Source organism: Pristiophorus japonicus, chromosome 18, assembly GCF_044704955.1.
Source record: "Pristiophorus japonicus isolate sPriJap1 chromosome 18, sPriJap1.hap1, whole genome shotgun sequence".
NCBI classification, from domain to species: domain Eukaryota; kingdom Metazoa; phylum Chordata; class Chondrichthyes; family Pristiophoridae; genus Pristiophorus; species Pristiophorus japonicus.
This window is the reverse complement of record NC_091994.1, coordinates 30196002-30213476: the sequence shown is the minus strand read 5'-3', so window position 1 is coordinate 30213476 and position 17475 is coordinate 30196002. Positions and strand designations below refer to the sequence as shown.

At 40.8% G+C, this 17475-nt stretch overlaps 1 protein-coding gene across 1 annotated transcript in view; it reads right to left on the bottom strand.

The window, feature by feature from the left end:
- Positions 1–275: 275 nt before the first annotated feature.
- Positions 276–17475, bottom strand: part of LOC139229010 (mucin-16-like) — a 40719-nt gene continuing 23519 nt past the window's right edge. Inside the window, exons 24-32 of the mRNA XM_070860674.1 lie at positions 16890–16916; positions 14585–14745; positions 14425–14492; positions 12093–12256; positions 10129–10310; positions 6599–6666; positions 3433–3593; positions 2502–2614; positions 276–371 (exon numbers count right to left, since the gene is read on the bottom strand). Coding sequence (XP_070716775.1) covers positions 276–371; positions 2502–2614; positions 3433–3593; positions 6599–6666; positions 10129–10310; positions 12093–12256; positions 14425–14492; positions 14585–14745; positions 16890–16916 — 1040 coding nt within the window. The remainder of the gene's footprint in view (positions 372–2501; positions 2615–3432; positions 3594–6598; positions 6667–10128; positions 10311–12092; positions 12257–14424; positions 14493–14584; positions 14746–16889; positions 16917–17475) is intronic.

Here is a 17475-nt window from a genome sequence, read left to right as displayed (position 1 = left end):
CTGAGAAATGTCGAATTTATAAAATGCGTTTCTAAGATTCTATTCATAGAAGTTTGCATGCATATCAAAGTAAACCAAACAGATATTCTTCCAAGAATAAAATCAAGGAAGAATAAACACCTTGGGGAAGAAATGCAGCAATCCAGTTGCAGTGCTAAAAGAGTCAGAAATATATAATAATTGAAACTTTATCTTTTCAATATATTCATAAGAGTAAAATGTCATTATGATTAATCTATTTACTATCATTGTTGTAATATTCAAGAGCTATGGGACTACTTCTTTCCATTCAGATGTGTATAGTAGATTCCAAAAGGATTTTGTATGAAGTGGTAGAAGCCATGATACTTTTGCTGTACACATGATGCAATCTAAAAGAAAAGGATAACATTTATTTATAAACTGTTATGCATGAAGTATTACAATGTGTGACACAAGCCACAGGCTCAGGCTACCGAGATAGGAAAAGTATATAGTGCGAAAAGGCCATTTGACTGATCATTTTGAGCTACCGATTAAAACGGATCCTGTCCAACCTATGATGTTTTCCTTAGGAAAGGCTCTACAAAGTTAATCTGTGCATCACAGAAGTAAAGGAAACAAATCTCATGAACACGTATCTAACTTTACAGCTTACACTAGGTTTTTAAAGACATTGTTTGGAAAGTATATGATAGGTGGGTGGTGGAGTGGCCACCTTTATTTGAAATGAAATAAAAATACTGGAGTGAGGGAATATTGCAAGTGGAGAAAATAGTGGGGAAACATTCAATCCAACTGAAACTCTTCAGAAATACCAAAGTGCATCTAGGGTTGTGTAATAGACCATCAAACCAAAACAGGGAGCTGGGGTGCTGAACATATTGCATATATGCAGTGCAGCAAACCTGGTTGCTGGAAACGGGAAGCTACTGCTAATTGGGATGGGGTGGTTTAGGTGCTAAAGGTTCTATTCAATGAGGGAGGGAGGCCATGATTTTTGGTGGGGTTGAGGCTCAACGATATCAGTTACAGATTAAGTGCTGCTTGAATCGTAGGGTTCTGTCTGTGGTTTGAGTGTTCCCATAATTTATACAGCATAAGGCCTTTTACTGAGGGAGTTTCTGCCAGAGGCTCGATGGGGCCATTGTGAGAGAGAAATTGTCTCAGTTGGCAGTTGGGCAAGTGGATTGTAGATGCTTGTAGGCTGCTGACACCAAGCCAAGCGAAAAGGGATTGCCAGATGTTATTAACTGTTAAATTAAATTACTTTTGCCACTATGCTTAAGCTCTTTTGATATGACAATTTTAAGTATTATCAGAGAAAAGGAAGGAGCATGTTGAGGGCGGGGGAGGGGGGGAAAATAACTTGAACATGACACCAGGTGGCAGCAGCAGACTCTGACATTTTTCACATTGGGCCCATGCATATTGTGTGGCCATAGTGTGCAGTAATAGCATGGCAAGCTTACAAAGGCTAAACTAATAAATGTGGACACGGGAAGTTATAATGAGGAAAATGTTGACAGAAAAACATGAAACGACAAGTCAAATGGTGCACAGGAAGTGCGCTTGGACGTAAAATTTTTTTAAGAAGATCTATATTTCTGTTCTTCCTTTAGTTGAATGGTAGTGTTTATCCAGCTATGGTGCACCATGGAATATTTTCCCACTTTTGGTACTGAGTGACAGCAGCAAGTGCTCCCATGCCAGGTATAATATAGGTTAGACTGTTAATCAGTTGTTTTTTTTGTTTGATCGATTGTTTTTCTTGTTATAGTGCACCTGTAACTTATCCTGTTCTTGGTCTGCCTGACTGAATACTTCTGTAGGTGAGAGTGAGACCACATCCAGTGCCCCATGTGGCCAGACATCAGGAGGTGCCAGGATCTTACATGGAGATGCTGCCTGGCATCAACCAATTATTCAGGGGAACTTACTGGAGTGGCATATTAACATGCCAACACTCAGCAGCATCATGCCACCTGCACTGGTCCACCCACATATTCTCTTCATTCCTAATCTGTTCCTTTAGTGACATCGCTTCCACGGTGTTTGCTGGTAAGTAAACTATTACTCTGACATTGGGAATACCAGCTTGGAATACATGTATCAAAATCAAATTTTGACAGGACAAAAAAGTTGTAGAAATAAATTAAATACATGAAAGATCTGGAAAACACTTTTTTCAAAATGTTCTCATGTCCATTTCTGGAATAGGAACATTCAGGTACATCCTTCAAGTCAGAGGTCAAACTACACATTTGAAAAATTGTTGATTTTGAATGCAATTGTGAAAATAGTTGTAATTGTTCTGGAAATCTTTTCCATCAATTGTTACTGACAAATAATGGGTAACTGTGAAATTGCTTCTTCAACTGTCCTATTTCGTTTAATTTTATCAAATAATTCTGTAATTGGTGAGCAACCTGGTACAGATGAGAAAATCTGGGCACCTTAATGTGTGGTGATAACAGTTCTTACATGTGGTAATATGTCATAGAAGAACTGAATGTACTTACCAAAAAGCCTAACATCACAAGTATAAACACAGCGAGCAGTATGACCAATACTATAACTATGATGGCCCAGTACGGTAATTCAGTTCTGTCAGAATCGACAGACGGCATGGCGGCTGCATGGAGATAAACACAATATAACAATATAATTGTACAAAACAATAATAATGAAAATAACATAATTAAATATATCTCAATCATCTAGGTAATATACTATACGTATTCCACTCAGTTGGGCAAGCGTTATGAAAAATAATGGAGTGAGGGCAAGGATTGATCTGAAGTTGAGTCCATGGATTTTAGATTTAATGCACCTTGGCTAGGGAATACATAGGATTACATAGAATATACAGCACAGAAACAGGCCATTTGACCCACCAGTCTATAGCGGTGCTTATGCTCCACTCGAGCCTCCTCCCATCTTTCCTCATCTAACTCTGTCAGCATAACCCTCTAGTCCCTTCTCCCTCATATGCTTATCTAGCCTCCCCTTAAATGCATCGATACTATTTGCCTCAACCACTCCCTGTGGTAGCAAGTTCCACGTTCTCACCACTTTCTGGGTAAAAAAGTTTCTTCTGAATTTCCTATTTGATTTTTTTGGTGACTATCTTATATTAACGGCCTTTAGTTATGTTCTTCACAACAAGTGGAAACATTCTCTCTGTATCCACTCTATCAAAAACCTTTCAGAATTTTAAAGACCTCAATTGGGTTGCCCCTCAGCCTTCTGTTTTCAAGCTCCAGGCACTAATGTTTTCAACTTTTCAAAGTTACATCCCCAAATGGGGCACTCCCGAATTTCTCCTCCCGAGTGTACATGTATATGGCTTTAGCAAAGACCAGACATGAGAATGCAGTTTGTTGCTTCTGAAAAATAAACATAGAATAAGTGACTCGAAATTAGGAATAGCAATGTAGGACTGATACATACCCACAGATACACTATCACTCATAAGTTGAAATGCTCTGCCAAGCCACTTTGTTCCATTTGTTCCTGCATCAAATTCTTTTTTGAGTTCCTCTGAAACGATTGGTGTAGTGTTTTTAGCAGGATCAAAGTAGCAGAAAGCAGAAACTTTGAGTGGTCCTGGGCTGTTGGGGCAGATCAAAAATAAAGACATCAATATAATTATGATTTTCTTCTCCAATGAAAACATATGTCCATGTTGAACGTAGTTAATGGACCGGATTTTGCGGTAGAAAAAATGGTGGGGCTAACAGTGCTCACCGTTATCAATGTGTAAATTGGACAGCAACTTCCAGCCTCCATACATGCGCAGTTAAACATGGAAATCCAAAAGTTGCCATCCGATTTGCCCTGCTCCTCTACAAGCTTCGCTACACCAGTACACTGCTCACTGAGAGATTTGGCATTAAAATACCTGAAGGGCATGAAGTTGCGGTACTTACCCACTAGATACCTGCAAAGTATTTGCTTCATGGGTTCTTTGCTTAAGAATTCGTAACAACACATTGCTGTTAAGAACTAGTTGGCTTATTAGCAAAAGGTTTAACAATCACACTACACATTACCAGTTCATCCACCAGACTCACAACTGCACACCTCATCGTGGATGCCCTGAATCCAACTGGCTGGGGTTTTATTGAGTCTTGTGAACATCACGTGACTGGCTAAGCCACTCTAATTCAACAGTTCTACAACTCTTTTGGCTGAAAACGAAATTACAGTTAAATCAAAGTGCCCCCCGATCTGGGGGACACTCCAAACATTTTTCAACTGCCCCTTTTTCAACAGTTCTACAAACCTATGAGCATACCCACAGGTGCATACATTACATTATCCATTAAACACGCCAGAAAAAGTTAGGGCTGGTACATTCAGGTGTAAGTGAATTTTTAACAGTGTGATAAGTCTTAGCTACTGCCAAACAACGTCTATGGCCCTGAACATTTAACTTTACAAGCATGGAGTTCATTCCTTCAGAATGTAGTTATTTTTGGACATTTTTAAAAAGTCTCTTTTTTTATTTCTGCCTTAATCCCAATTTTCTTTCACTTTATTTATTTTGCTTTCTGTACATGATTTTGCATTGAATTAAGGGTACAATGGCATAATGGTTATGTTACTGGACTAGTAATCTAGCGGTTTGGACTAATGACCTGGAGACATGAGTTCAAATCCTTCACGGCAGCTGGTGGATTTAAATTCAATTAATTAATAAATCTGGAATAAAAAGCTAGCATCAGTAATGATTGTCGTTAAAACCCATCCGGTTCACTAATGTCCTTTAGGGAAGGAAATCAGCCGTCCTTACCTGGTCTGGCCTATATGTGACTCCAAACCCACAGCAATGTGGTTGACTCTTATCTGCCCTCTGAAACAGTCTAGCAAGCCACTTAGTTGTACCAAAACCGCTACAAAGAAGTAGACACATGGACTGCAGCAGTTCAAGAAGGTAGCTCACCATCACTTTCTCAAGGGCAATTCGAGATGGACAATAAATTCTGGCCTTGCCAATGACGCCCACATCCCATGAATAAATACATTTTTTAGAATTCTAATTTATACATTCCTGATTTAGGCTGCGGCCAGGAATTCCCCTTTTCCCACCTGTCTGAAGCGGGGGGACCCAGGAGAGAAGGTAGGGAAGGAGTGACGAATCTGTCCACAGGCACCCCCACCCCCACACTGGGATTTAAATGGCGAGTGTAAATAGGGCAGAGTGCCAGTAGAACTGTGTCCTGCCCCAAACCTCTGCCCCCTTCAGCCATAAATCTATCAACAATGAACAATGGCAGACAGGTAAAGAGCATGCGGCCCAACCAGCCCGCCCCCCACAACGGTGATACTCCATGTATCGCAACATTTTACACTCCACCCCACCCGGAGCCATACTATCTCCATGGAGTCCAGAAACTTTGGGGTGAATTGGTTTTATTTGGCTCATGCTTCTCTTGCAGTATTTTATAGTGCAGCTCATTCTTTTGGCTATTTTTTTGCCTTCACACTACTGCATAAACTAGACCCCATACAGTTAACATAAGTGTTGAGTCCAACTATTGAAGCTTTAAAGTTAAAACCTGGTTTAGGGTAGTTATGGAAAAGGACAAAGTTAGACCAGGAGTAAAAGTTCTCATTTAGGTTATGCCAATTTTGCTAAGCAGAGATGGGATTTAGCCAAGGTGGACTGGAAACAGCTACTTGAAGGTAAAGCAGTGTCAGAGCAGTGGGAGGCATTCAAGGAGGAGATCCACAGGGTTCAGAGCAAGTATGTTCCCTTAAAGAAAAAAGTTGGGACTAACAAATCTAGAGCCCCCTGGATGTCAAGGGACACACATGGTAGGATAAAAGAAAAGGGAGGCTTATGACAGGTACAGAGCGCTTAATACTGCAGAAACTCTCGAGGAGTATAGAAAGTGCAGGGGTGCAATTAAAAAGGAATTTTTAGCTATGAGGAAAGATTGAATAGGCTGGGTTTGTTTTCTTTGGTCAGAGGAGGATGAGGGGAGACCTTGTTGAGGTGTATAAAATTATGAGGGGCCTAGACAGAGTGGATAGGAAGGTCCTATTTCCCTTAGCAGAGGGGTCAACAACCAGGGGGCATAGATTTAAAGTAATTGGAAGAAGGTTTAGAGGAGATTTGAGGGGAAATGTCTTTACCCAGAGAGTGGTGGGGGTCTGGAACTCACTGCCAGAAAGGGTGGTAGAGGCAGAAACCCTCACCACATTTAAAAAGTACTTGGATGTGCACTTGAAGTGCTGTAACCTACACGGCTACGGACCAAGAGCTGGAAAGTGGGATTAGGATGGATAGCTCATTGTCAGCCGGCGCAGACACAATGGGACGAAATGGCCACCTTCCGTGCTGTAAATTTCTTTGATTCGATGAAAACTGTATTTTCTTTTTCAGCTGAATAATTAAAGGATAGTTATTTTAAAGTCTGAGTTATTTCCTGTGTATGGTCTTTCTTTTTCTAGTTTGAATTTATTTTCTGCTATCCAGTTATGCCTCCTATTCCCAGTGCCCGGACTATAATAATTTTGAACTAGTCACAATGATTTTTTGTGTAGTGGGCCACCTTTTTTTGACTTTTAAGTGCCTTTACTTAACAAGAATAGTAAATCTTTTTCTTACCTTAAATCAGTGACGCGGCAACCTTTATAGCAGTTCTTTAAAGTGCTCTTTTCAAATAAATCTGAAAGCTGCAAAAGATTTATAGTGTGTTTAAGTCTTCTCCTTTTTAAACATATAAAATATTTAAAATAAAAATGGGTAAAAATAGAACAAAATTCATCAAAAGTAAATTTTGTTTGTTGCACTGAAAAATATTTAAAAATGAAATGAATAACTCACTAAAGTAAGAACATTTTCTGGGAAATGTTGTCATAGAAATATAGAAAATAGGTGCAGGAGTAGGCCTTTCGGCCCTTCGAGCCTGCACCACCATTCAATATGATCATGGCTGATCATGCAACTTCAATACCCCATTCCTGCTTTCTCTCCATACCCCTTGATCCCTTTAGCTGTAAGGGTCACATCTAACTCCCTTTTGAATATATCTAATGAACTGGCCTCAACCAACTTTCTGTGGTAGAGAATTCCACAGGTTCACAATTCTCGGAGTGAAGAAGTTTCTCCTCATCTCGGTCCTAAATGGCTTACCCCTTACCCTTAGTCTGTGACCCCTGGTTCTGGACTTCCCCAACATCGGGAACATTCTTCCTGCATCTAATCTGTTCAATCCCGTCAGAATTTTATATGTTTCTATGCGATCCTCTCTCATCCTTCTAAATTCCAGTGAATACAAGCCTAGTCGATCCAGTCTTTCTTCATGTGTCAGTCCTGCCATCCCGGGAATCAGTCTGGTAAACGTTCGCTGCACTCCCTCAATAGCAAGTATGTCCTTCCTCAGATTAGGAGACCAAAACTGCACACAATATTCAAGGTGTGGCCTCACCAAGGCCCTGTACAACTGCAGTAAGACCTCCCTGCTCCTATACTCAAATCCCCTTGCTATGAAGACCAACATGCCATTTGCTTTCTTTACTGCCTGCTGTACCTGCATGCCTACCTTCAATGACTGATGTACCATGACACCCAGATCTCGTTGCACCTCCCCTTTTATTAATCTGTCACCATTCAGATAATAATCTGCCTTCGTGTTTTTGCCACCAAAGTGGATAACTTCACACTTATCCATATTATGCTGCATCTGTCATGCATTTGCTCATCCACCTAACCTGTCCAAGTCCACCTGCAGCCTCCTCGCATCCTCCTCGCAGCTCGCACTGCCACCCAGCTTAGTGTCATCTGCAAACTTGGAGATATTACATTCAATTCCTTCGTCTAAATCATTAATGTATATTGTAAATAGCTGGGGTCCCAGCTCTGAACCCTGCGGCACCCCACTAGTCACTGCCTGCCATTCTGAAAAGGACCCGTTTATTCCTACTCTTTGCTTCCTGTCTGCCAACCAATTCTCTATCCATTACCCCTAATACTATGTACCTTCATTTTGCACACTAATTTATTGTGTGGGACCTTGTCAAAAGCCTTTTGAAAGTTCAAATAAACCACATCCACTGGTTCTCCCTTATCCACTCTACTAGTTACATCCTCAAAAAACTCTAGAAGATTTGTCCAGCATGATTTTCTTTTCATAAATCCACGCTGACTTAGACCGATCCTGTCACTGCTTTCCAAATGCGCTGCTATTACATCTTTAATAATTGATTCCAGCATTTTCCCCACCACTGATGTCAGGCTAACCGGTCTATAATTCCCTGTTTTCTCTCTCCCACCTTTTTAAAAAAGTGGGATTACATTAGATACCCTCCAATTCATAAGAACTGAACCAGAGTTCATGGAATGTTGGAAAATGACCACCAGTGCATCTACTATTTCTAGGGCCACTTCCTTAAGTACTATGGGGTGCAGACTATCAGGCCCTGGGGATTTATCGGCCTTCAGTCTCTTCAATTTCCCTAACACCATTTCCTGACTAATAAGGATTTCCCTCAGTTCCCCCTTCTCGCTAGACCCTCAGTCCCCTTGTATTTTTGGGAGGTTATTCGTGTCTTCTTTAGTGAAAACAGAACCAAAGTATTTGTTTAATTGGTCTGCCATTTCCTTGTTCCTTATTATGAATTCCCCTGATTCTGACTGCAAGGGACCTACATTAGTCTTCACTAATCTTTTTCTCTTCACATATCTATAGAAGCTTTTGCAGTCAGTTTTTATGTTCCCTGCAAGCTTACTCTCATTCTCTATTTTCCCCTTCCTAATTAAACCCTTAGTCCTCCTTTGCTGAATTCTAAATTTCTCCCAGTCCTCGGGTTTGCTGCTTTTTCTGGCCAATTTATATGCCTCTTCCTTGGATTTAACACTTTCCCTAATTTCCCTTGTTAGCCACGGTTGAGCCACCTTCACTTTTTTATTCTTACACCACACAGGGATGTACAATTGTTGTAGTTCATCCAGGTGATATTTAAATGTCTGCCATTGCCTATCCACTGTCAACCCTTTAAGTATCATTCTCCAGTCTATCCTTGCCAATTCACATCTCATACCGTCGAAGTTACCTTTCTTTAAGTCTCTGAATTAACAGTGTCACTCTCCATCTTAATGAAGAATTCTACCATATTATGGTCAATCTTCCCCAAGGAGCCTCGCACAACAAGATTGTTAATTAATCCTCTCTCGTTACACAAGACCCAGTCTAAGATGGTCAGCTCTCTAGTTGGTTCCTCAACGTATTGGTCTAAAAAACTATCCCTTATACACTCCAGGAAATCCTCCTCCACATTATTGCTACCAATTTAATTAGCCCAATCAATATGCAGATTAAAGTCATCCATGATAACTGCTGTACCCTTATTGCACGCGTCCCTAATTTCCTGTTTGATGCCATCCCCAACCTCTTTACTATTGTTTGGTGGTCTGTACACAACTCCCACTAATGTTTTCTGCACTTTGGTGTTTCGCAGTTCTATCCATACAGATTCCACATCATCCACGCTAATGTCCTTCCTTACTATTGCGTTAATCTCTTCGTTAACCAGTAACGCTACCCCACCTAATTTTCCTTCCTGTCTGTCCTTCCTGAATATTGAATACCCCTGCATGTTGAGTTCCCAGCCTTGGTTACCTTGGAGCCAGGTCTCCGTACTCCCACTTACATCATATCCGTTAACAGCTATCTGCGCAGTGAATTCATCCACCTTATTACGAATGCTCCTCGCATTGAGACTCAGAGCCTTCAGGCTTGTTTTTTTAACACTCTTTGTACTTTTAGAATTATGTTGTAATGTGGTCCTTTTTGATTTTTGCCCTTGATTTCTCTGCCCTCCACTCTTGCTTGTCTCCTTCCTACCTTTTGCTTCTGCCTCCTTTTTACTTCCCTCTGTCTCCCTGCATAGATTCCCATCCCCCTGCCTTTTTAGTTTATACCCTCCCCAACAGCACTAGCAAACACTCCGCCCTAGGACATCGGTTCCGGTCCTGCCCAGGTGCAGACCGTCCCGTTTGTACAGGTCCCACCTCCCCAGAACCGGTTCCAATGCCCCAGGAATTTGAATCCCTCCCCCTTGCACCATTTCTCAAGCCACGTATTTTTCATAAATATTTCAATGCTAATGAAGTTGATAAAAAACAGAAGTCCATACCTGACTGTTAATATTGGCTGCCATTCGTTTATATTCTGGCGAACGTGAATTTTGGAGTTCATCAATAAAGTTGTAATTTATTATTGTGAAGTTAATTTGAAAGGCGAGGTCTCCTTGTCGTTCTGAAACTATTAGCAGATCCAGTTCTTTGATCGTAGCAGTGGCTTTCAGTTCCTCGCAGCCTAAAATGAGACACATTTTTAATACTGTCCAAAAATTAATGCAGAAATTAGTTGACTGTAAAATCTACATTTTACATCTGGCAGCTTGAAAAGCAAAGCAATTCAGGATTCAGGAGCTGATCAATGGTGTCATTTAGGTCTTAACTTTTTAAAGATGTTTACATTTTGTGCTTCTTTATTAGTTATTTATTTATTTATAATTTTTGTTAAGTTAAAATTTGAATAGCATTTTCTCTAGTTCACTCTTCAAAGTAAGAATAGTCTGGAGATAGAAATTTGTTTCCTAAACATACCTAAAGGACACTAGAATTGAACCTGGAATATAAATTGGTAGTAAAGTATGTCATTTCCAGTTAGTTCAAGATTTCCATGCAGACAAAGAACATGAAGTTCTATTCCAATGTCGGTCAGTTTAACAGTTTTCATTATCAATCTATGGCTCAAAGACTTTATCCGGTAAGTATCTAAGTCACACAGACCAGGAAGGGCCTGGGTTTGGTGCCTGAGCAATGCTCAGCTGGGACTGTGATCGGCACCTTATAATTGGACTCAGTTCCTTTAGGCTGGAGGGCAGATAAACAAGTAAAGACCTTTCAGACAATTGTTACCCAGCAACACTTATATAAGTGGAAGCAGGATGAAGGCAGTATTGGGCCTAACTGATGTCTCCTGTTGTTGAATAGCCTGCTAACATTCACTGCCAAGACTCACACATTGAATAATGCCACTTGGGCCAGGTACTGAGAAGCTGCCAACATTCATGGAACTATACTGCAGCAAGATGTCAAAACTGTCAGGTGAGAAAGGGGGTGGCGGGGAGATTATTTGTAGGTAAAATAATTGCTTCATCTTGGTATTTGCAGTCCGATAGCAGTAAAATTGCAGCCAAGTGTTAGTTTAGTGAACAACAAGTAAAGGAGGAGACGGGGTATGTTTGAGTTTGCACATAGTTCTTTCACCTTTGTTTGACTGTGTTTGAATCCACCTCAGAATAATAGGATGAAAATCTCCTGCCTCTGCTTGGCATGTGAAAAATACATTTTGGGCCACGTCAATCCAGTTTCTACTAAACATGAACTACAAAACTACCCCAAATTGACACTGAAGTGAAACCACAAGATGTGGCTAGAGTGGGAAATGAAATGTTGTAATGATGGACTAATGTCGTTAGGGTGAAATAAAAGGAAAATTTTTCAGCATCTAACCATGACTTTGGAATGCTTGATGTTCATGCGGGCTGCCTGAAATGAGAAGACACTCTCTATTCCCTAATGCTAACACCTCTTGCCTTGGAAAGCACAAAAAACATTTAAAAAAAGAGAACAAAAAAGCAGTGACCTAACAGTAGAATTAATCTAATCATAAGCAAGAGATTATAAGTATCTAAGTGGTTAACAAGTCGATGGTTAGCAATCCACCATGTTAAACTAGTGGAAGAATGGGCCCTCCCCAGATTGATGTCCTTTGGAAGTGTAATAAGAAATGATGCATGTATTTGGTTTATTATTCAAATAATAAATCTTATCATGAAACAACAAAGAAAAATATTTGTCTATTCACAAGTTAAGGAGATGACTTAGCAGATAACTTGAAAAAGTAAGTGCATGTATTTAGAATGAGTTGTCTCAGTTGAAATTCCATGTTGATATGGATAGTCTGATTAAGATATTGAGATATATATATATAAATAGAGCATTAAGAGATAGTCTGATTGAGATATTGAGATATATATAGGGCATTAAGTAAGACAGAGTTTAAATAAAATGGTCAATGATGAAATACCAGTTATCTGGAGACTGTTGATGTTAAGTCTGTAAGTTGCTAAAGTAGAGGTACTGTTTGTTCTGTCTCTGAACACCTGCTCCACAATAGCATTATCAACGTTCTGAGGACCATTGTTGAAAAAGCAGGCAGCATGCACTTTCACACCATCATCATTTGTAGCACTGCCAAGAAAATGAATTAATCATCAAAAATTATTCATAAGTAATACTATTAATCTTTAGAGAAAATTTTATTAATCAATTAAAACAATTGCATATCTTTAACCTTAAAAAATGCAAATAACAAAAAATTAAAAGATGACTCAGAGTTGTTTTTGAGTATAGGATGCAATTACATTTTAATCTTATTGATTAATAGGTGCTGTTTAAAGTTATATTTTGTGAAGAATTGCACACGCAGATGGGAGGGTCAGGAGTTTGCAGAGTGCTTTACTCTGACACTCTAGGGAAAAGGGATACTCGGAAGTCAACCCAGTGGTAACAACAGTGGTGGCTGGTCCAGAGAGGCCAGTGATGAGCATTCCAATTGGCCTCTGCTATTTGTCATCACCAGAAAACAGTGCAACAAATTAAAATGTAAAATGTCAAAATGAATTTGATTTGAATTTGTATAAATTTAGAGGCATTAGCACATCAAGTCCACCAAGTGGGACTGACTTCAGTCTCAAATACGTTGGAAAAGACAGCTCCTGTGCATGTAGCATGCCGGTCAATAGAAACTCATGTGGCATTGTCAGAAGTGGTTCCCACTCCTTGATGATGGTTCATCAACAGGACTTTATTAAAGCAGATTATAAAAACAGGTAACTATGTCCAAGAACCTTAGCGATAATTCCTTAAACATCCCATCTTTGATTTCCAATGTGATGCCTGCTATACATGTCAAATATACTCCTGTTGCCATCTGGTGAATCTCAAAATCAAGGAATAGAAACATCCACCATCCCTCCCTGCTTTTCCTGAGAATACAATAGTCCATTCATAAGACACCTTCACACCCCACATTTGGAATGATGCATCCAAAGACACCGGGGTAGAAATTGCCCCCCCCGCCCAAAATGGGGCACTCCCACCCCGTTTCAATGGTTTTTACCGCAGCTGCGGTTCAGGTCGCCTCTTGAGCGACATTCCGCTCTTTGTTGTTTTCTTTCCCTTGGATCCGGAAGTTGCTCTTAATGGGGGCGGTGGCAGCACCTGAGGGGCGGATACGTGACAGTGGCAACAATTGAGGGGCGAAGGTTGGGGGCGATGCAGAGTGACAGCCCCGATGATGTCATCACGTCGCTGCGTCACCACGTCTCTCCCTTTCACTTAAAGGGGAGAACCTCTGCAATTTTAAAACTTCGGCCGGGACGGGGCCTGGCACCCAAGAGTGGGTGACAGGCTGCCCGTTGGCAGCCCGGCTGAACCCAGGGGCATAATTGTCGGGCCGACATGGCAGTCGGCCGACAAAAAAAAATCACATGGCAGCAGCGGCAGTGCATCTTCCCCTTTAAGGGAAGTCACACCGCTGTTGCAGAAGGCCACAGGCTCAGTGGACCACTGGGAAAAAAATGGTTTTGGCACCGCCGGGTGGGCCAATGATTTTCAGAGGGGAATGTCACCGTCGGGGGGGGGGGGGATGGGACGGTGTAGGCCTGCGGTGCGCACGGTGATGACGCGCTTACCACCAATCGGCAGCAGCAGAGCGGTGGGAGGGGGGATCGGGGCACTGCCGGGAAAACTCGGGAGGGCAATTGGACTAGCAGCAGCCAGTCCACGAAAAATCGGCGGCCACTCCACTCCGCAGCGTGGCTGCCGATTTGCGGTGGTAACAGGCCTTAAGGAGAGGGGCAATTTCAGCCCCACCAACTCTAATCCCAGTTGGCACACATGCGAGATTATAGATAACTGTAGACTTGTACAGCAGTTCTCTCGTATTCAGCTCATCAAAACTGACTCAGACAGACTCATAATTTGGGAACATTTTTATATGTACAGATCAACGCTTGCTTTATAAAGTTGTATTTTAAAGGGACTTATATGAAGCATGTTTTTTAAAAATAACTCTCATTTAAATACAAAGTAAAAATATCTGAGATATTTGTTCTACAATAGGGCTGTTTCTTGATGATTGTATAACATGGAGAATCATACAATCTGACAGTAATTCAAATACTAAATACAAAGAATCGCAAGTCTAATTAATAATTTTTAAAGTATTAGTATTGTCAGTAGAAGAACCTCCCAGTCAAATACCATTTAAGTAGCAGCTGTGTACTGAGAAGAAACTCAAAAGTGTATGAGCAAAACTGTGACCAAACTTGGAACAGCTAAGAGAAGATCCTTACCTTAACGAGATGTCTGTACATTCTGAGAAGACTGTGTTTATATTGCTGTTACTATACAAGGCATTGAGCTGCAAAACATATATTGTTTTTTATAGGATATTAACATTACTTGATAAGTAAATTACTCCAATAATTATTCTTTTGGTTTATTTAGCTATACCTGATAAATGATGTTACGTGAAGCAGACTGATACGAATGTGAAGTGGAGTCAAATAGAACTGGATCCAATGGTAGGTTTGTGATGACAAAAGACACATTAAAGCACAAAGGTTTCTGGCCCTCAACTGGATTTTGTGTTACAACCACAATTGTTTGTTTATCTAGAAAGAAACAGGAGTACAGAATTAAATACATAATACAGCTTATTGCCAATTGGTTTTGTTTTGTAATTTTTACAATGGAGACAACTTAAGGTCATTAAAAGGCATTGGTCAAACATTCCAACATGTATAAAAATTGGGAAACATTTCACTGATTGCCCAATTATATTTTGGATAGTTTCCACACCCACAGATTTTAAAATTTTGACCTGTACTAGATTCTCACCTTAATACTGAATAATTCGTTTCCTACAGAAACAAACTTTTCTTAAAACTGCATGAGCTGCAGGTAGTTTGAATAAAATCATGTTCTCATTACTAATGAGTCCTCCAGTAAAATTAGGGGGTGGAAACTGGATCTTGTTTTGCCTGTTTTGTCTGTAGTACAGAAACCTCCCTAGGAACCTTTCTGCTCCACGGGAGGTTTCTGTACTACAGGCAAAACAGGCAAAACAAGATCCAGTTTCCACCCCCTAATTTTACTGGTGTAAAACAGGTGCCAATTTCAGGGACTAACATCCAGCACCCAAGGCCGCCCGAAAGACATCCGACTTGGTATTGGGTCGGAAGTTACGGAAAGGAGGGTTGAGTATGAGATAACATCAGAGAATACCACTGCATAAAGGGTTAGTGCTCTCTGCCACCATGAGAACCCCCTGATATCTTGCAAAGTATATACATTTGCAACTGCCAAGGCAACGATTAGGGTGGCCACCCTTTTTAAATACAAAAAGATTATGGGAGAGAATACAATAAAGAAATTTACCAAAGAAATAGTCCCCAAAATCCCAAAATATCTATTGCCACATTTAAGAAAGACCACAACTTGATCAGCAACAAGGGAGAGGACAAAGCAAATATTTTCCAAAGAACCTATAGTGTGAATAGTATTTAATAATACAGGTTCTGGGACATTATTATATGGCTGTCTCCACATAAAAATAATTTTATTTGATCAAAAAAAAACACTGGCTGATGGTGGTGGCATACTTTAGCCAGATGAATTTTTACAAACATCTCTCAAACACAATCAAGAAAGGGATAGAAAAACTACTCCCCATAGACTTTCCTTTCCCTTTAATACCTTGTTAGTTAGGTATGATCTCCGTATCCATAATCTAGGTTATGTAAGTAGCAATTATACTGTAGTTCAAGTTCTAATATGAGGACCTGCTGATTGAACAATCAAAACTGAGATTGATAGATTTTTGCAAGGCAACGGTATTAAGAGATTTGGGGGGAGAAATTGGCTTGGTTTGCACCTCCCATTAGCGCCTGCGGGGGCTGGTAACGGTGCTAATGGGTTACTCGCTCTGTAGCGCCCCGTAGATCATGATGTCATCCAGTGCGCAGTGTGCAGTGCCCCATTACCACCCCATTGCAATGTTCACTCCCGGCCCCTGCAGCACCGGCGAGCGTGAACAACAGCCGCTGCAGGAGGCATTGTCAGCTCGGCTGGTCGCATGGAGAGTGCTATTTAAAGGCAGTGGTGGTCAGGTAGGGCAAAATTTATCATTCTCCCCAGTCTGGTGTCTTTTGTTTTTTTTGGACTCCGTGATTCGTCAGCCCTGCACTCTCAGAGATATGATGCAGATTGAATGAAACTAACATTGGCCCTTCCCTTTAAATGAGGGAAGGAGCCTCCAAAGATGGCAGTGTTACCCTGAACATTATTCAGCGCTCTGCCACTACCGCCCCTCACACTCCCTTTAGCGCTCTAAGGGAAGGGGTAGCGCTTGATTTAACACACCATTTCCCTCCTGGAGTGCTAAAGCGGAAGTTTCCATCATCTGCAAATCTTTTACACATAGCGATACCTTTGCGTTCCTACAAAAGTTATTGCCCCAAATGGGGTGCTGTACAACATCTAGCCCATTGAACCAAGGCGGGTAAATGGAGTTGAGATACTCCTCAGCCATGATCTAATTGAATGTTGGAACAGACTCGAGGGGCTGAATGGCCTCCTCATGTTCCTAGGCTCTTCCTATGTTCCTAACTGATAAATTCAATGTACTATATAAAAATTGTTCAATTGAACCTAGCTGAGCATAAAAAATGAAGCACAGAAAAAAATGTTCAAATAATAGAGAGCAAAAGGATTGTAGAGAAGCACAAATAAGTGAAATAACAGCAATTGTACTCACTGATTCGAGGAGTTGATACATGATAGCCTGAAAAAGAATAGTACGTTGGAATGAAATGAGTCAATTGGCAAGCTTTTCTTCAATATACTCTATAATGTTTCATATGTTTAGAGCAATAATCACAATGAAGTCAGAAAAGCTATGAGCACTTGAACAAATATAAAAGGTAACAATGCAGTGGGGAAGCTGAATTCAAAGGGAATTATATTCGGAGATAGCACTACAACATCGGAGTATAGAAACATAGAAAATAGGTGCAGGAGTAGGCCATTCGGCCCTTCTAGCCTGCACCGCCATTCAATGAGTTCATGGCTGAACATTCAACTTCAGTACCCCATTCCTGCTTTCTCGCCATACCCCTTGATCCCCCTAGTAGTAAGGACCTCATCTAACTCCTTTTTGAATATATTTAGTGAATTGACCTCAACAACTTTCTGTGGTAGAGAATTCCACAGGTTCACCACTCTCTGGGTGAAGAAGTTCCTCCGCATCTCGGTCCTAAATGGCTTACCCCTTATCCTTAGACTGTGACCTCTGGTTCTGGACTTCCCCAACATTGGGAACATTCTTCCTGCATCTAACCTGT